The sequence below is a fragment of the Carassius gibelio genome, chromosome B3 (assembly GCF_023724105.1).
Source record: "Carassius gibelio isolate Cgi1373 ecotype wild population from Czech Republic chromosome B3, carGib1.2-hapl.c, whole genome shotgun sequence".
Taxonomy (NCBI): domain Eukaryota; kingdom Metazoa; phylum Chordata; class Actinopteri; order Cypriniformes; family Cyprinidae; genus Carassius; species Carassius gibelio.
Genome location: NC_068398.1, coordinates 48,876,085 through 48,896,926, shown reverse-complemented (window position 1 = coordinate 48,896,926; position 20,842 = coordinate 48,876,085). Strand labels below are relative to the sequence as shown.

General features: G+C 36.7%; 1 protein-coding gene and 1 long non-coding RNA gene across 4 annotated transcripts; both read left to right on the top strand.

The window, feature by feature from the left end:
* Positions 1–60: 60 nt before the first annotated feature.
* On the top strand, positions 61–1,678 carry LOC127953588 (uncharacterized). Of its 2 annotated transcripts, XR_008153310.1 has the most exons (3): positions 61–227; positions 995–1,164; positions 1,307–1,678. It is a non-coding gene; the product is annotated as an uncharacterized LOC127953588 (long non-coding RNA). The 2 variants fall into 2 exon arrangements; XR_008153311.1 differs by having other exon boundaries at positions 995–1,678.
* A 793-nt stretch (positions 1,679–2,471) lies between these two features.
* iqck (IQ motif containing K) lies at positions 2,472–20,842 on the top strand. 2 transcript variants are annotated; one of them, XM_052552788.1, is made up of 8 exons: positions 2,472–2,861; positions 3,114–3,189; positions 3,271–3,397; positions 4,018–4,070; positions 4,191–4,265; positions 4,477–4,561; positions 6,757–6,871; positions 20,125–20,842. In XM_052552788.1, the coding sequence occupies exons 2-8, from the start codon at positions 3,128–3,130 to the stop codon at positions 20,331–20,333; spliced, it is 726 nt and encodes a 241-aa protein (XP_052408748.1). In that variant the 5' UTR covers positions 2,472–2,861; positions 3,114–3,127; the 3' UTR covers positions 20,334–20,842. The 2 variants fall into 2 exon arrangements, with proteins under 2 accessions (XP_052408748.1, XP_052408747.1); XM_052552787.1 differs by having other exon boundaries at positions 2,472–2,941.

The following is a 20,842-nucleotide window of genomic DNA, read 5'->3' as shown; positions in this document are numbered from 1 at the left end:
GAAGCCTCCCGTTTATTCACATGTGCGTGTTTTTCTTGTGTTGAGAGGTGATAGCAGAGCCATATAGAGTGAGAGTTGCGACAACTCCATTGACTCCAATGGAACGCTTTTTTTTTACAGCAATGGCGGCTCGTGGAGCCTCTCAATAGTTCCCGGAAGTAGCAGCAAACCTATACCGCGCCGTAGAGATGCAGCAGAACAAACCGTTTGCGACGCACTTTTAACAGGTAAGACGTTTAAATAATAAGATTGAATATTATCAGTACATCTTAATAACAATAAATTGCAAATTAAAACCTTCTAGCAGATAATCACTCATTAAATGAGTAGATTTAAGGTTTGTTATCAGATAACTAACAGATTAGGCTAGGACTGGAGCTGAATAAAGTTAGTAACGAACACCCTAATAATTGTAAAATCTGTTCTCATAATTCAGTTTCATCCATCGTGTTTGCAATTAGAAAAAAAGGAGTATAAACATTTTTTTGCAGGGTGGGGAAAGTTAGCTAACGTTACATAGCCTATTACGTTAGTTCAATATAACGTGTGACAGCGGTGAGTGGAAGTGGTAAAAAATGAGGTTATAAAGTTTGTTCCTTATTACACGTATTAAATCACTTAATAATAAAATGCACCCTATTGATATACATTTAGAGTGAATTGAGTTTGCAAAAACATGGGTGGAGTGTTTTTAGTCATTGTGATTCATTTACTATTACCTGTCTATATTATATAATAATACTGTATTATATACTTAGACTTGTTAGTGTATAAAAGTAACATACTGTAACATTCTGTGGGTTCTGGTGGGTGGAGGATTAGTGGTGCCACTGCACTGTTCTGTGATGGAGCATCAGTGAGGATGCAGGTCAGGAGAGCTGAGGGGACCTTTTTTTTTTTTGATAGCTGAATTTTCATTATTTTTCTTAGTGCTGCCTTTGCATTGCTTGATCTTTATTTTTTTTTTTTCTTGTCTCTTAAATTTTTTTAATAGACCCAGGTAACTGGCTGATGGTTCACAGGAATGCTGACTGGCTGCTGGTTGACTGGGCTGTGTCACCTGTCCCTGTCTCTCCTCTCTAGCCATGTCCTTTTTCTTCACTCTCACTTTCCCTTCTCTGAGTGTCCTCGTTCTTTTTTCCTCAACCTTTGAAACTGATAGAGGTAGAATACATGGTTTTGCTAATTTTAAATATTGAAAATATCACATCACTTTACTTCAACTAGTACGAGTTTGTACTTATTATATATGAATCACCTGAAATAACATAGCTGTAATCAGTAGCCATTTCTTGTATGTTCACAGGTCTAGGGGTGCATCGTGGAGCAGGGCCCTCCTCTTTTTGACCACAGGACGATGTACAAAGATTGTGGGAATAGCATCTGGTCTCAGCCTACTCTTGAATTTTTTGGTCATGACAAATTGCTTTGCCGCAATTTGTCTGCATACTGACTTCAGTTTAGTTTCCACACACACCTTTTTTTTGTCTACCCACTTACAGTACATATCACATGGTGGTTAAATGCACAGTTATAGGTAACACTGATGACTCCCTGCAATGTCTCACCATGAGTCTCAGCTCCCTGGGTTTTGCAAGGCTTTGCTTGTTCCTTATTTCTAGTAAAACATTGTCAATGTAAAAAAGTGCAAATAAATGTAAGTATAATTACCTAACAATTTTTTGTTGTTGTAATTTTTATTTGTATTTAGATTGCTCCTGCTGACTTGAGCCAACCATTATTTTCTCCTCTCTATGTCAGCGGGGAAGCCATACCTTCGCACACCTTTCTCTGACTGAGTGGAGCATCCCCATGCAGCACAGTAAACCATGGTGGAGACTATGCAAGGACAACATTAAAGAAAGGACACATACAAAATGCTTGTCATGCTATTAAATTTATTAGAAATGTATTCATGAATTGCTGTAAATAGTTAATTGTATAATTACAACTTAAAATAACTGTTTTCTGTTTTAAAATGAAATATACTCCTGTGATGCCAACCTGAATTTTCAGCATCATTACTTTTGAATGGCAGTGTACATGTTTATATACGAGTATGCTTAAGTTGTTTTAAACCTGAATATATTGTATACATGAATAAGTATTGTAATAATTATACTAGATATAATAGGTATATTATTTATAATACATAATTATATTACTATATGTAATTGTAAGAATTATAAACAGTAAGCTTCATTTTACATTTATTTAACATGTTAATTACTGCTGGTAACAGTTAATTGACCCATAGTGCGGTCCCAGCTGAAAATCACCTGTCACCAGCCTGTCTCTGTACTACCTGAAAGTCATCAATATGACATGAGTTAACATTAGATCAGTGAAAAAATGGACAATATGTAACGTAAAAAGGCAACAGTAACCCGTGTTTATAAAACTTAACGTTAGCCTGAAATACGTTTTTAAAATAACGGTAATTGAACACTAATCCTCAATTATTACCCGATTTGATATTTTAAAAGCAACATCGCTGTAACTACATACTCATGCTACATACATATGTCAGTGTGTTGTATAAACATATAAAATAAATGCATTTATTGACTCCTTATTACCAGAAATCGCAGTTCTGTCACTCTACTCTTATCAGTTTGAATGGCCGCCAACGCACTTCCTGGAACTATTTGAAGTCTACACGAATCACGTGACAACTAAACATTTCGAACTTCCGTTGTCGCAACTCTCTCTCTATATGGCTCTGGGTGATAGGTGTGCTGCAGGTAAACGCGCGCGACAGTCACGTGACTTAACTGTCGCTACTTCCTAAGTTACTGTCACTATGGTTACTGACAACAAGCCTGACGGGATCCGAACTGTGCGCTGTTACCTTACAAACGGTGAGTGTAACACACACACACTGCTCTCTGTCGCGTTGTTTTGATCGTGAAGACCCATCGTTCACTGCAGCGCTGTTAAGGTGAGAAAACACCGACCTCGATCCAAACATATTCTTCTTCTTCTTTATCTCGCTGTATATCGTCTAACTCCTTCAGCGTGAACGCTGTGTCAGCATCAGTGAAGATAAAGTCATTAAAGGCTCGCTCGTGTTCCAGTGAGAGGTCTCACACGAGTTCTGTCCTGTTTTTCAGAGGAACTGTAACACATGGACGAGTCGTCAGGTGTGACAGACTTCCGGCTCTTCATCAGATGCTCTTCTCAAACACAGTAATCTGCGCTCATCTCTCTTCACGTGTGTGCTCTCGATCTCAAGTGTCGTCTGACCGTCTGTAATCTCTCCCTCACCAGATGCTCGGTGTCCCCGGGGCTGTGTCCAGGGCTCAGTCGGTGTTATTTGGAGGAGAGAGTGTTTCCTGTGCTTCTGCCCGGACTCGAGGCTCTGCTCGCGGAAGCACTGGAGCACCGCTGCGTCGAGGTCCGCTTTAACAAGTGTTTCTCATCTTCAATAAAGTACACATTCATAATGTGCTCTACTTTTGTTTCCTATAGTATCACGTATACTTAGTAGTATGGCAGTTTCTAAAATAAACAAATTCTGTCATGTATTTCCTTTTAAATAATGTATACTTACACTACCATTCAAATGTTGCAATGGTATTCGGTCATAGTTTCTGCGTAAAAGTTAAGCAGCACAACTTTAAACATTGTTAATAATATTAATAAATATTTCCTGAGCATATTTTCATGATTTCTGAAGATCGTGTGACACTGAAGACTGGATAAATGATGCTGTAAATACAGCTTTGATCACAGGAAAAAATTACATTTCAACATATATTGCAGATCTTTAAACTTGTAATACTATTTCACAATGTTATTGTATTTTTCTGAGCACAAAAACGTAGCAGAAGATGTCGAGCAGAGGAGACTTTGTTAAAAACGTTTCAAAATCGTAATGTTTTCAAACTTTTTAAAGATACAGACACTTCTTTTCGTCCAACTACATGATCTATACCAGGATTGTGCTCTGATCAGTGACACATGTAATCTTATAATATAACATCTTCATCATTGTGTTTATCTCACATGATCTAGAGGAGAAAGACGGCGTTTAATGGCTGTGACTTCCTCACTGAATGGCTGTACAAGTGAGTCAGAGAAAAGTGACCCTGTGTGTATGCCAACACTTTATTTCCTTGTTACTTTAATACGGTGAAATGGTTAAATGTGTTTAAATATGTTCTTTACTCTTCGCTCTTGTCCATCAGTAAAAACCCTGGGGCAGACCGAACACCTACACCTTTCCATTCAATTCCTTTCGTCCAGAGCTGGCTTCTTGAACAGTAAGTAGAGTAATCTACAGTGATATGTAGCGGTGATAAGAGTAACAGTAATATACCTAATAAACACACTCTGACATACTCTCAGTTTATATTTCGGCTCTGAATGTGGTTTATTGGCATGACATTTATAGACACTACAGTCTAAATGCGCGCTCTCTCTCTCTCTCTCTCTCTCTCTCTCTCTCTCTCTCTCTCTCTCTCTCTGTGTCAGTCCAAGGCCGCCCATCCCAGCGTCTCTACTTCTAACAGATGAGCAAGCTGCTGTATTGATCCAGGCTTTCTGGAGGGGATACAAGGTAAGGACCGTACAAAAACTGGTCCCTGAAAATGCTGCATCAGTTTTGTCTCATTTCAGACCTGTCCCATAGGTCGCATTTGTGAACAACATACAATTTTATTTAAAACAATCTGTATTGGGACAGTAGGCTACATGCTGCCATGTGAATTAAAGGTATAGTTCACCCTAAAATTACATTTCTGTCATTGTTTCTTCACTCGCATGTTGTCCCAAACCTACAGTATATTATTTTCTTTCTTGTGCTGCACACAAAAGAAGATATTTTGAAGAAGCTGATAACCAAACAGTTGCTGGTCCACATTGACTTTGAAAGTAAGGCAAAAAATCACTGTGAACCAACAACTGTTTGGTTTTCCACCTTCTGCGAAGCATAAACCTTATTTTGAAGGAGAAGAAAACTCATTCAGGTTTAAAACGACTTTTGAGTGAATACATGAAGATATAAAAAACTAAACACTAACCTATTTTAATTTTGGTGAAAAGACACACTTTTGATCTTGTCTACATCTTTTACGTCTATGGGGGTTAGGATGTTTACACACGTGTGAGCCACATCTGGGCATAACCAGCGTAAACTAGTGTTTTACCTTGATACCTTGCCACAGCCAGTCACCAATTTGGTACCGAACGTCAAGACATTTTTTTGATACTCTATGTTATTGAGGCAATTTGGTGAGTGCCTAAATGGTTTCAAACTCGAAACCCAACCCTAGCTTAGCACATGTGATATTTATCTACTTCAGGTCCTAATTAGGTGACGACCAGCACATAAACTGTTGTGCTGCTTAACTTTAGAGAAAAAAAAAAGTAGTAAAAGTGTCCCTTCCAGCACCCCAAACTAGTGGTCTGTTGATGAGAGTCTTAAATGAGGACTGATGGGACGTGGTCCTGTTCCACTCCACATACACTGAGTGAAAGGGGAGATTTATAATGACAGGACACTTATTTATGACACTTTATTCACCAGGAAGAACACCTCGCTCCACGCTCTATGCTATTTCTACGTCACTGCGCATGCGTGGTACTTTCCAGTTTCGGTTTTCAATCCGATCAACTGTTTACATTTCCTCTCCCTCAGATTACAAAAAGGATAAACCACCCCTTACAATCCGATCGAAATTTTAGCCGGATCTGGCCAATTCACTCCGATTGATCTTTCACTCTTATGAGAATTTAAGCATTTAATCCAGAACAAGGCAATGAAACATGCTTCAAAGACAGTGCATTCTAAGGCTACGTTTACATGACAATAATATAATCAAAAACTGAAAAGTTTTTCCCTTACATTTTCAAACAGCTTCACATATACAAGACAACATTTTCAAAATGTTTTGCGTTTACACGTATCCACAAAAATTGCCAAAAACGCTGTATTACGTAAATCAGGTCAGTAGTTGGCACTGTCACCTTGTTAGAAAACAGTACCTGTTTCCGTGTGAATATGATGTGTCTCCACTTTTGGTTGTATTATTGTTGAAGTAAATACACACTCTGCAGAAGAGGCATTAGCAAACTCTTAAGCAGCACCAAGAGTTACATGTACTCACTCCACCATTGTTGTGTGTGTTTGTTTGTGCTCCCCTTTAAAATAGACAAGTACTGAGCATGTCTACATATCTAACACATACTACACATGTGCAAACGGCCCCTAAGATGAGGTGTATAATGGTAGATCTTGTGGTAATAAAGACTTGTGGTCAGCCTAGAGTGTGACTCATGTTGCCAATATATTTACAATTATTTACTTAGAGCTCTTCCAAAGCATACAATGTAAAACAGTACAGATAAACTATTTTTTTAATAGATTATAATTTTTATTAGAGTGGTATAAATAATTTCCATGACAGAGTTCAAGATTTAATCTTACTACTGGAGCTGCCAGTTTCAAATGATTATTAAAAAGCAAGCATAAACTATGAAAAAGCACCAGTGCTTCCAGTGCACTCAGTGTCTCAATTCACTCACTCATTTTGATTTTAAAACATAGCATGCTGAGGACATCTACTGGTCGTGTTAATGCAACAAGAGCAACACAAACTGATACTGACTCATGTATGGAGGAATGAATAAGACTCCTCTCATGTTAGAAGGATCTTGTGTACCCTAAAGCATCTGTTTTTCCTTTGACCTGTAGAGTAGTAATAAAGCAGTAGAGTAGCGAATGCTAAATGATGTCAACACATTGTTTTTCAGGTGCGTGTGCGTCCAGATGTCCAAGAGTTAAGACAGTGGCAGAGAGAACTGCGGCAAGAAAATTGTGACATCAACAAAACAGTTCAAGACTTCTGGGCACGTCAGGAGAACAGAGGTCAAAAACAAGATAAATGCTCTCTCTAAAAAACCTTCCACAACAAAATTACTGATTTTTTTTTTTGTATTTGCTTAGAATATTAAATATTTGAACCTGTCTAATTTCATTATTTGAACTTATTAGGCTTAATTGGAATATCTTCTTGAAAGTAAGGTGAACGTCTATAACTCAGTCGAGTACAATTTTTAATCAGATTAATTCATCAACACATCATTTAATTAATTAAACTAATCACAAAATATATTTGACTGTGAAATATCCACAAAGGATTGTTTTAAGCTATTTTTGTGTAAAATGAGAAAGTATCAAGTAGATATTACAAATTGTAATTTTAAACTGAAAGCCCTTCTTTAAATGGGACAGTGTTATTGGCCGACAACAGTCTGTGATGTTACTACCTGTGCAACTGTCAGTATAAAAGGGTACAGTAATACGTCATCAACTTCTTTAGCCTTGTTCAAAAACTGTTAGTCCAAATCTGATTTTTGTTTATTCTCTATTGGAATCTGATCAAATGATTAACTGTTCACACTGTGTATCACAACGGTTCAATTCCGATTTGTGTCAATGGTGCTCTTTCATTTTTCTCAGTATCTACATTTAAATTTAATCATTTAGCAGATGCTTATATCCAAAGCGACTTACAAATGAGTACAATGGAAGCAATCAGAATCAACAGAGCCGTGATATGCAAGTGTTATAACAAGTCTCAGTTAGTTTAGAGATACAGGTTGTAGGACCTGCCACTAGGGGGTACACTACCAAAACAATAAAAATCGTGTGGTTTGATGACGCTAAGAAGGAGCGTGGAATGATGGGATTTGTTGTCTTTTACCCAACCGCTGACGGCCATCAATCAGATGGAAAGATAAATCATGGATTTAATGGACGAGGTAAAGTTTTATAAATGTTGTGTTTGATGTCATAATTTTCAAACGCGTGTTCAGCGATTTGCGCGAGTAGATTAGATACATAGTCAATGCAAAGACGCGATCAGACTATGGATCAGACAGTGAACAGTAATTATGTTCCATAAACAAGTGTTTAGAATGGGAATTTTCTCATAATTTACAGGTAGTTGAAAACATTAGAGATATTGTTAGTAATCAGCTGGACAAAATATATAACACTAGCCTAGTGGTTTTTGGATATTTAACTGCAAATATCTTACAAAATGTTCCTTTAACGCAGTACATGTAACAAAGTATTTTTTAATTATATAATAAAAAGATAACAGATAGAATACATAAAGATTAAACAGAGTCTTTCTTACATCGGCTGGAGAGACAGATGTGAGTAGTTTTTGTGTAGATCTTTCATTTGGATCTCAAATCGTGAGTAAAGGTGGTAGAGTGGATCTGGGAGGGATGTGTCATCATCAATGGCCAGTTATGGTCTGGATGGCTTGCCACAGGGTCCGGGTGTCTTTACTTTACTTCCTTTCTGAAGGTGTTCCATTCAGTGTCCTGGAAGCAGTCCTGCATGCTGAGGTAGCATCGTTTGGCCACATTGTGATCTGCTTTTGAATCTGATTGGCAAGTTTGAGACATGGTCTGTATGCAGGAATTAGCATAACAGAGATGTAGTCTGAGTATACGAAGTGCAGTCGTGTATGCATTTCTTTTCTGTTGTATTAACAAAGTCCAGTGTGTTTCACCTTGTTGCAAAGTTCACATGTTGGTAGAACTTTGGCAAAACTGTCTTTAGGTTTGCGTGGTGGAAGTTGCCAGCTATATGCATCTTGTGTTTTTAGATGCAACGATTTGTTTTTAGATTTGCACCAGAAGAATTGTCATTGACAATATTCCCAATGACCATCACCCAAGCCTCCACATGAGAATGACACGGGCACTAAAGATAGTTTGCATGGCCTTCAGAAGGAGACAGAAACTAAACCAACGAATGAAAGGCATCTTTAAAAAGACTTTATCTGCCATGCTTTTCTCTTTTAGAAAGGAAATGACCTCTTTTAAGCCACTGTTGATGCACCCAGGAGAACTCCTTGCACTTATCTGTGCACAAACGAGAGGAGAACACTATAGCATGCTATACATTTCAGCAAGGTTTGTGGAAATACTTCTTCAGAGCCAAAACACACATCTTATGCACTACAGAGTAGCAACTAAGTTGAATGAGTGGTGTGTCAGTCTTCTTCTATGTCCAGGAGTGTGGTTAGACATGCATATTCCACTTGTCACTTCATTGGTCTTTTCTGAATACATAAGAGGAGTGTGGGCTCCCAAGAGTAACCACTAGTTTCAGTATTTCCACACAACAATGAAAGTGACCGACAAAAAGGAAATGTATTATTATTAAAGGTACAAAAGGTATTCAGTCGGCAGTAGACAGGTATTTTCTCTTTTTCTTTTGTGATTTAATGTTGATAAAACAGACATTAGTGTATATTAGAAAGCTGGCACTTTAAGTCTGTCTGTCTGTTGACAAAGATCTGAGTGCATACATGCATTGATTTTAGCCCTAAAATACAGATGCTTTAAGAAGAATGTTAAAGTGTTTATCCTGGAGTTGGTTATACTTGAGTGAGGAAGGGAGTTATGAAAGTTAAGTGCAAGGGACCAATAACAATAAGCAATAATCAGCAACTGTACTTGTTTTTTGCAAGTATGGGTTGTAGGCTTTATTGTTACTACTGTGAGTAATTCTTATCTTTGGAAGATTTTCTACCTGTATATCACAAATGATAAGATACAGCCCATCCCTCGTTGAGGCTGATTGTGTCTCTTGGACCTTTGTGTTTTGCTTTCTTCTTCCTCTATGGGCTGATTGAGAGAGCGGTCTTGAAGGGGTCATCAGATGCAAAATTCACTTTTACATGTTTGAACATAAATGTGTGTTGGCAGTGTTTGTACACATCCACACTATAATGATAAAAAAAATCCACTCCACTATTTTTAAAATCCCTATTTTAAATCCTTTTCTCAAATCAAGTCTAAGGAGTGGGATGTTTAGTCCTCTAGGTGGCAGTAATGGATTGTATAAAGTCAAGTGCATTTGCTAAGGAGAGATGTGGTAATTTGAATGTGATGAATGGTCCATGTGGAATAAAGACGCCAGCGACAGTATTACCTCTTGATATTGGTTTCTTGTCTGGTTACAGACCCAGGCCCCTCCTACTGTTGTTGATTGACACTGGCGTTTTAAATTAGACCCGCCCTGAGTGAGCTGGAAACAGTCTGCCATTATTGGTTCAATGTCTGAGCAAGGGTAGCTAAAAAGTGTTTTCTAAGAGATCGAGATGCTTTGTTGTTGGCTGTAATAATGAACATAGCAGTTGTTATTTACTCCAAACATCTGAGCCAGTGAAGATGTAGTGGTTTACGTTTGTTTTGGAAGGGAATGCACCCCCGATCTACCTAAATGCATTTGTTCACGCAAATCATTTGTGAACCAGCTTCACCTACAGAAGAAGCAAGTATAAGGTTCTTTTATGAATCTTTGCAAATTGCTTTTCCTATTTACATGCTAGTTAGCAAGTTCTGCAGTTAAACGCAGCTAAAGTAAACAGTAGCTGCGTCCCAAATGTGGCACTATACAACATGCACTCATACACTATGTACTTAGGCACTATGTATTCAACCAATATAATAACCTTATAATAATTATATAAGGTTATTTTGTCTTGCATAATCAGTCGTATAGCCCCTCCCCCGTTGCGATGTAATTAAAGCTGCAACAGTTGAACATCTGGTGAATCATCTGGGTATTTAAAGTGCACTTTTAATTTTTGGAAATTTCAGGGTGAATGATCTACTCGCATTACACTCCAAACAATAAATTGTTGTCACGGCTTAATTATTTAACCCATTCCAACGCATTTGAATCATGTTATCTCAACTTAATCTAGGTAAATACAGCTAAAGAGCAAAATTAATCTTCAACCAATGAGATCAAATCATGTTCATTTGAATTATCTTGTGGATTTAACTTACTCTTGTTGAGCCAATTCATTTTAACCACTTAATTACGACAACCAGAAATGTTTTAACTGAACAACTTTGTTTACTTTAACCAGCTTATAATTACTGATATTTCCACCTAAATGTATTTTAATGTACAGATAAATAAAAAACTCACTGTTAATATCTTAAGTGTTATTTTATTTCAATTTCAACAGAAAAAGACAGCAACTGTTCAGTGTTGAGCTGTTTTCAAAAGTTTCAAAACTACTTCAAAACTACTTAAAACAAGAAGTATTTCCAGAATTAGTTTAAATAAACAACATCAGTATTTTAAAAGTTTCAGCTAGGTTGACACTTAAGTAATACAAAGAAACAAACTACAATGCAAAATAAAGAGGACTAACAATATTGATATTACAATAAGAAAAATACTGTGTTAAATAGAAAAGAAAACTGCTCAGTGTTGAGCTTAGAACAAGATTGAACTGGATCAACTTACTCCACCATCTTATTCTTCAGGGCATACTCATGAAAGTCTACGTCCATCCAGGCTGAAAACCCCTTTCTGGATGACCTCAAATATAGATTTGAGTCCTCATGGGTAGCTAAGGTTAAAGGCATAAATGAGTCTGAATAACATGGCCACTGCCACAAGCTGCATTCCTAAAAAAAAATGAGAATGTCTTTGGCAATCAACCAATCACAATCCTGTGCATGATGAAAGAGATTTATACTCCTTGAAAAGCTGTATATGGTCCATGATTTGTGGATGCATTCTCTCTTTACGTCAATGCTGTTGATCTGTTTAAAAAAAAGAGAATTAAACAACCTGCAATGAATGGACATATCTGACATTACAATATTGATAACCAAATTGCAGTGTACAAGTGTATATATATATATAAAAAAAAATAAAAAAAATAAAAATATATATATATATTAGGGGTGTAACGATACGCGTATTCGTATTGAACCGTTCGGTACGAGGCTTTCGGTTCGGTACGCGGTACACATTATGTACCGAACGGTTCGTTGGACTAATTAATTATATTTGCAAAATAAATAAAAAATTGTGAAATATAATGATATGCGTTCAACAAGGTAGCTCAATAACCCAAACGACGTAACAGGCAACGCCCCTGACACCCCCGAAGAGGAAAAAAAACACCACCTTATATGTTTATGTTAGGCTACTCAGTCAGGCGCTCGCTCACTCAGTACGCGCTGAAGGCTCGTTGCAAAATGGCCAATGCGTTTAACAGACCAGAAATATAAGATCCTCCAATAACCAACAGGTCTGGTGTTTGGGTGCACTTTACCAATCGATCGGGGCATCCGAGCAAGCACGGAAATCAAAATGGACTAGTACTGTACTGTATCGGAATTTCCTGAGCAGTACGATACAATTAACAGGCCTGCACGTTATTAGATAGAACAACTGTTATAAATAGAACGTATTCACGGGCAGTTTTGAAAACTCCACCTACTTTGCTCTTGGCATAGTGCAGCCCAAATTGCGTTGTATCTGAAGGGCAACGCTGAGCCCAGGGTCCAGCGCCGCGCGTACTGAGTGAGCGAGCGCGCTCTGTAGTGGAAAACGCAGGTTTTAAGAATATGCTTAATGTAATTGAGCCCCGTTACAATATTCCTTCACGAGCTCATTTCAGCCAGACCGTAATTCCTGCTTTGTTCCAAAAAACAAAAGCCCTATAGAGAACTAATTGAGTAAAAACACACTCAATATAAAGAGTTATAGAGTTCCATATAAAAAGTTACATCTTTGTATTTGTTCATAACTACTACAACAATAATATAAAATTTTCATTTTTTTTTTTATAAGGAGCTGTTTTTGTTTTATACAGTATGCTACTAAGAAAACACCATAGAAGATGGGTAAAGAATAGCTCCATCATTGTTCAATGTAAAAAAAAACATACTTTGTTAGTTTTAATAAATATATTTTTTTAAATCAAGGAAATGTATCTGCCAATTTTTTCTTTTTGCTGTATCTAAAACGTACCGAACCGTACCGAACCGAACCGAGACACCAGTGAATCGTATCGAACCGAACCGTGAATTTTGTGAACCGTTACACCCCTAATATATATATATATATATACATAAAAGATCAATGTGATTTTTAATTTTTATTCATGTACCAACCTGTGTAATGGGCTGCATGTTTTTTAATTGGACACACTGTAAAACAACAGGTTTTAATCATTAGTAAAACAGTCATTTCAGATTATCATACTATTATGTTTTTATACTAGCAACCAAAAAATGAAATTTTCATACATTAATCAATAAAACACTTTCATTTATTTCGTGGCAATAATAAATGGTTTCAGAAAAAAATTATTTAAGAACATTATACAACAAGATTTTCTATAACTTACCCAATGAAAGTAGACTAAAGCCAAACAAAGGACGCAGTTTATAATGCTCTTCTTTTAAAACCTGTGAAATAAAAATTAAAAATGAATTAATAAATACAGCATGCGTAACAATACTGTATCATAACAGTAATGTACAGAAGTATCATATGGACAATACAGCCTTAAGCTTAAAACATAAATGTTGTATAATATCTATTCATTAGTTTTTACTTGAATATTGAATATTTTCTAAACACTAAACACATAACGTATCGGACTATTCCAAACATGTTAATACTCTCTATGAGCTAAATATCGACAAGGTATATATATAATATACTATTATGTATAAAAGTATAATAGTAATATAATATAGGACTATGGCATCAGTGGCAACTGACGAGGTCATGGGGAAATGCTGTCTTCTGAGCATACGTAGAAATAGAAGTTAACTCATTTCTTATTCGTTGTTTCAGTATAAAAAAATTGAGCTCCCTGGATTTAGTTTAGACTGACTTGAAATAACTTTGTACATCTCTTAAACTGATACATTTATTTGATTCAAAATACTCTGTCATTTTAATCAAATAAACACCCAGATATTGTTTTTGAGTGTATGACTTGTACCACAATTTTTTTTTTACAAAAGATAGCGGTATAAGGACTATTTTTGATATAGATAACAATTTAACACATCGTCACTGCCATTGTGAGTTCTCTTCCAGTCATTCACATTCTGTGTTACATCAAAATACTATTGAAAAGGGTCTCACTTGGGACCCCCAGTCATTAAACAGACCAATGAACATTGGCGAGTGGAATTTGCAAGCCTAGCCACTCCTCCGTACACGGGTTTATAAGGAGGTAGCATGCATCCACTCGTTCAGATTTTTGCTTCAGAGCCTAGTGGTTGTCATAGTAAATGCTCATTCATTCACCTTGAGTAAATTAAACAACCCTCTCACTGGAGTTTTTGTTTAAACCGCACATTCAGTGGTGTTTTGCCAGTGATTTTGTCGCCAAGCAGACTGCTTGAACAAAGAAGTGGCTTGACACTCACACATTGGCCTGTTTTTTACTACTCCGAGGTGTTTGGGGCTCCAAAGTGACACCCCATACGTCGGTATGAAAGTGTATAATCTCGGTTGCTTCCTTCATGGAATGAGGGTTACATAACTAAGTTCTATGATGTTCTTAACATTGTCAACAGTGTCCCATCAAATCAGCCACAGTTTATGCTTGGTAACTTTAATGCTAGAGTGGGCACTGATCACAATTCCTGAGCAACTTGCTCGGGAAAGTGTCAGGATGAAGGAAGTGGGAAACGCCTTCTTGAGTTCAGCTGCCACCAAGGTCAGGTCATCACTAACACTTTCTTAAACATAAAAGCACAGAATAAAGTTTCCTGGAGATGGCACCAGCTAGACCTGATTCTGACCACACGCCAAGTGTTAAACTTACCAGAGTCCTGACTGGCATTCAGATCAGGAGGGTCAAAATGCTGCAGAGGACACTGCTTCACACTAAAAAGGGAGGCAGGCTTTGAATCAACACCAATAAGAAATGTGAACAAGACAATATGGAAGAGTTTGCACAAGTGCTTGAGGATATCCTTCATGTTAAACCAAACAGCAGTGCCAGTAAGAGATGGCAGCATCTCAGGAATGTTTAGCATGGTGCTGCCATTTCCCACTGATTTTAGGAAGAAATAATGGGTAGGTTTTGGGGTAGGGATTGGGTTATGTCTATATTTTGTAAAATAATGTTGATCCAGGAACATGTCTTAATTGGTAAAATCAAGGCGACCATGCGTCTATAGAGAGAACTGCATTTTACAGATTTTGTGATAAAAGAGTTTTTGTTTTTGATTTGAATTATTTCATTCTAAACTAGTAATTAAAATCTTTTTGTTGATATATTTTAGGGATGGTCACGATTTTCGAATATTCGATTAGTTGATTTAATGACCAATTATCGATAAGGCTGTGCGATTATTTTCTAAAGATGTGAACCGTGCCCGAGCGCATCTTACACCCAAAGCCAGAGAACTACTGATATGTGCAGCATGATTGCGTGAACGTTTCTGAGCGGCAAACGCAATAGATTTATAAAGCAGTATGTTGAGAGCGGGTCTTCTGTGTCACCACGTCCCAAACGACTCAAACTAATGAATCACAAAGTTAACAAGAACGATGCACTTCCCTGTGCTGAGAGAGAAACTTCCTGTTTCCCACGTTATCAAGTCATGATTACGAGCTAGATACATTAAAATTATTTGTTATTTGTTAAAGGAATAAAATGTAATGTTCCACTAGTTTGATAACCATAAAAATTTTTTAAACCATTTAAAAATTAGACTCTGTTATGTTGATTATTCTGAAGTAAACAATGTTATGTGACTATTCACAAGCTTTTTATGGTGTAAATGCTTGGAAATAATATGTATTGTTTTAATCGCAATAAGCTTTGGGCTTTGTTACTTTTTATTATAGCACAAAGCCTCAGGCTTCTGTCAATTTTAAGATAAAATACAAACATGTTTTTTACGCTCTTTAATCTATAGTGACATTCGCCTCCTTTCATGCGGCATGTGAATCAATTATATTTTCCTGTTTAATATTTGCAGCACAAAAATAATAACGAATAAATATTTGAGTGCATGTTGGGAAAAAAACAGAACAATTTAATACAAACGAGATTCTCGTGAAATCAATCAATTTGAGTTTTAAAAATCGTCAGTAAGCCTGTTGCTGTTTTTCGCTTTAAGCCTGAAGAATGACAGGTGTCACATCCTTTTTTAAATAAAATTTTTGCCGGAGTATACAGGTGTAATATATTAAATTTTACGTCATGAAGTGTAACCTGATTTCACTGTCGAAATTTTTACTTAATTCCTAAAATATTATGAGGCTAATCTTTTTTTTGTTGTTGTTGTTTATTTGTTTTTGAGAAGGATAAACTGATCAAAAATGCTCAAATCACGGTCTTGCACTGGCCGCTTTGTTAAAAAACAAACAACTTGAATTTTACCAATATAAAATGTTCCAGTCATATTTCTGAATTAAATTAATAAAGAATCTAAATGAAATATGACCACTTTGTGGGTCAGACTCGGGCAGAGAAATCTGGTTAGCCCCAGGCCGGGCTGTGTATGGCTCTGTATTAGTTCTCTCGTTTCAATTAAAAGCTCCCCCTCAGTTTCCTTATAAGTACTACCTAATTTATTCTAATCTTAATTAATCTGTAAACATAAAAAAAAAAAATGCTATGAATGTCCATGCTCATTTTAAAAATAGAAATGTCCTAGGCTCCTACAGCCTTAGCAGTTGATAATAGACAGACTGATATGTTTATAAGTGTCGTCATTCAGTTATATTAATATGTGTCATCAGGGACGTGCACAGACATTTTGAGGGGCAGGGGCTCAAGTGAAATAAAGGGCACTTCTCATAATTACGTATTTTTTTTCTTTTTTTAAAACAAAAAAGGTACACATATTAACGCAACACTGTAATGTAAGTCATTAACTAACAGGGTTGGGGGTCAATGAGCGCTTCAGAACTCCTGTCCTGATATTTAGATATACTATTCTTCAATAAATATATTTGTTTGACAGGGAAGCTGTGCGCAAAAAGGAATATATATTATTTTTTCAAAAAAAAAAAAAATTGCACCCCAGAAAAAAGGGCACTTTCTCTCCAGGAATAAAAAGGGCAGGTGCTCAAATAGGCATTGATGTCTATGTGTGCACGTGCCTGAGCACAGGCTATTTAAGTGTTGGCTATGTATTGGCTATGACTAGATGGAAAATGCTAGCCCTCTCTCTCAGGCGACGTCCCATGTCTCAGTCAGTGAGTCAGTCAGACATCAAATAAATAAAATATAAGCCTTTATAGACATAGTGTTTAGAAGTACTTATTCAAACAACAAGATATTTATTTACCCTTTGCAAAACTTTGTTCAGCTCAGCTGTTGTCTACTGTGCTGCTGCTGTGGAACTTCAGTTGATTTTTTTTAATTTTTTTTATTAATTACTTATTTAAATATCACATTACAAAATATCAGAATAACAATAAAATAAACCAGAAAGAAAAGGAACACAAAGAACAGCCAGGGGAGAAAAAATACAATTAACTTCTGAATAAAAATAGTTAATATATAATAATAAAAATAATAATGATAATGATAAATAAAAATATGAATATAAACAGGGGAATTTTGAAAGGACAAAACAAGTTAGTGTTTTCTTTGGCTTAGTATTTTCTGATGCTGAAAACGTTTCAAAATATTGTTGCAGCTCTCTAAAGGAACTTCAGTTGATTCAATGAATAGAGCTTGGGAAACTACGTCACTGCGCATTGCATTCTGGGTAGTTGCGGCCATTTTTGGGGACACGCTTATCAGTAAAAGTGAAAGTGAAAGTGACATGACATACAGATCAAGTGTAAGATTACATATAAAGAAAAACTCAACAAGGAAGAAAAGATACGGTATTTAGAAAAAAATCAAGACAATCAACGAACTCAATCTGCACGAACACAAAGAATGGTCGGATGATCTTAAAGAGCTGCTGCTCGTAACTTTCCCCAATGTGTTTTCTAACATTGTTTGTAGTGTCAGAGCGTACACCTCTGACCAGTTTAAAAATGATAAATTTACAAATGGATGGTTGCAGAACCTATACTTTTTAATATGCGTTATTATAAACTATACAAATTAACCTCAGTGCGTTATGATGCACAAATAAAGAGATACAGAATTTATCAATTTTGCCGTTTATTACTGTAACAGGTGGTATGCAATATGCATAACACTGATAATGCAGGAGATGTGGTTCATGCATAGGTAACATTTAATGTAACGTTAAGTCTGTCAAATTGATTAATCACATCCAAAAAAAAGTTGTTTATATAACGTACATTTCTGTATATCTTTATATATATAAATGCACATACATACGTGTGTATATATCAGACCAAAGGGACAATCCTTCTTTTCCTTCTTACTGCTGCTAACCAAGCTATGTGACGATGCTTTGTTAACTCGGAGACCTAAGATCAAGGTGCGGTTTTCCAGCGGGAAAGCTGAAAAATCGCACTCCATTCAAATTATTTTTCCATGCCGGTCATGGGTACGAGTATGGCAGTTTATTACACAACAAGGTTCTACCATTTATCTTATTTTTTAGCTGTAGAGAGCAAACAAAACAGTCTATTATCAATACAATACAATACATACAGCAGCATCCGTGTCTCAAAGTCCCAGAATGCATTGCATTGCTGACGTCATGTTCCCAGACTCTATATAGAGGGGGCGGAGTTATCAGCTTACTGACAGTTTGAGGATTGAATAAGATTTACACAAGCTCGTTTTAAGAACTTTCATTTGCTAAATATTTGTAAAACAGACAGACAGACGTAAAGGGTGACCAATAGCATTGATAAAAAATAAGAAAAAACACCACCAAAAAAAGGGCACTTCAGAGTGTAAGGGCAAAAAGGGCATGTGCTCTGCACAGGTTGAGCCCTACCTGTGCACGTGCCTGTGTGTCATATGCAATCATACAACCATCAATTGGCTTGGGTTAGGATAGACCTTTCTCTAACGAATTAAACAGTTTGCTATCATACAGATTGAATGCCTGAATAGCCTCTCTCCCTCTCTCTCTTTATATGAGTGTGTGTTTATGTGTGTGAGTGCGTGAGTGCATGCGTTAGAGGGGTGCGATTATTGACTATTTCATTGAATAATACCCAGCGATTATCGATTATTACTTTTACTTGAAATGCACATCCCTTATATATTCTTCAATTCTGTGAGGCAAGTAGGCTAATCACTGAGTTTGTCATTTTTGTGAAGCGTTCCTGTTGTGAAGACCGAGATGGCAGTAAGCACATGCTAGGTCAGGTTTCCGGATAACGATTGATCTTGGCGCTTAAGAGGGGTTTCTATGAGTAATTTTACAAAAGTTGGTTATTGTTTCACGTGCGTGTCCCAAAAATGCACTTAACACAGTCACACATAGACATGCTTTAGTTGTTGTCCGTTTGTCAAGTGCTGAAATGTCACCTTTTAGAATCGTTCGTAATTGTAGTACACAAATCTTTTATTGAAATGTTAATCTAATGCTGCGTTCCAGAAAACTTGTATATAATATAATATAATAGTTATAAGTATATTTATATAGACTTTATTTCCAGGCCCAAGATGCCTGCAAGACAATAAGTCATTGACAGGTTTTTTTGTTTTTCAGTTTATCCCTATTTTTTTCAGTCTTTGAAGCATGTTTCCTACATTACTTCTTACTACATTTTTTTTTTTTGTTCAGTCGTTTACTTTCGATGTGTATTTCTGTTTTAGTTTTCTGCACTTTTTAATTATTCCATTTATAAATTCAAATTGAATTATAGACACATGAATAAAGCACTTGAATAAAGTTGGTGTAATCTGCCGATTGTCCTGCAGATGACCACATAAATCTGTCTTCTTACGATGGACTTATGGCTTTACGATAAATCCAGAGCCTCCATTCTCCGCACAAACAATTGGATATGCTCTTACAGCCCACTTTAAAAAACAAAAACATACATTTAATGAACAAAAAAATCTTCCCTACATATTTTAACTTGGTAAGAAAATGAAACAAAATATAATTACTTTACCATTACATAAGAAACTGAACCATTTTAATAGCTGAAAAAGTATTATAAGCTGTTTATGGAAAAGGGGAAAAAAGACGAACTCGGGTTGAACTCGGCCGGGATTTCTGGTAAGCTGACAGACACGGTCCGGGATAGGATCTATAATTAAGCCATTAGTCGATGAATTTCACATTTATATTAGATGTTTTTTCATCATCAGGTGAAGCTGATATATTGAAAGGTTATTTGCTCAAATCTCATGTTTGATTGTATTGAATGATGACCTATTGTTGTTTTGTTTGTTTTTCCAGTTTGGTCGGAGCTGGCTGAACTGGACGGCAGTGCTGACCAGCATGTGGAGGCTGGGGTGTCCATTGAGGTGGTTCCTCCTACACCTCAGAGCAGAGTCCTGTGTACACCAGCACCCCAGAGCGCCTCGGAGAGAAAAGAGCTGCTCAAGCCAAGCCTCTCTTCCCAGCGCACCACCACCTTACATCATGCCAACAACATAGCAGAATGAAGTATTCACTGCTACGGCTCTATTTCAGTTTCTCAAACCTGTCCTAGGGACCCCCAAAACAGCACATTTTCTATGTCTCTTTTTGTATTCCCAGACAGCAAGCAGTTTCGGCCCAGATCTGGCCCACATCTGGCCCGCGTGAAATCCATGCGGATCCGGATCTGGGCCAAAACTGCTTGCTTTCATTTCAGGTCTTTAGTCTTTGCTAATGAGCTGAAGAGTTCAATTGGGTGTGTTTGATGGGGGAGACATACAAAATGTGCAGTTCTGGGGGGTCTGTAGGACAGGTCTGTGTATTAAAGGAATAGTTCACCCAAAGATTTAACTTTGTTAATAATTTACTTGCTCTCTAGCTACTCGAGATGTAGATAAAGTTGTTGTTGTTCATTGGAACAGATTTGGAGAAATTTAGCATTACATAAACCCTGTAAAATGAGGTGATTTAGATAGTTAGAAAAAAACCTTGAATCCTTTTATTAGTTTGAATAGAAAAAAGGCAAACACGGTCA

Bases quoted from the DNA above. Each gene is read 5' to 3' on its own strand.
- iqck (XM_052552788.1), top strand. From the start codon at position 3,128: ATGGACGAGTCGTCAGGTGTGACAGACTTCCGGCTCTTCATCAGATGC. The intron at 3,190-3,270 runs GTAATCTGCGCT...CTCCCTCACCAG, and splicing joins AGATGCTCTTCTCAAACACA to ATGCTCGGTGTCCCCGGGGC. The intron at 4,562-6,756 runs GTAAGGACCGTA...ATTGTTTTTCAG, and splicing joins CTTTCTGGAGGGGATACAAG to GTGCGTGTGCGTCCAGATGT.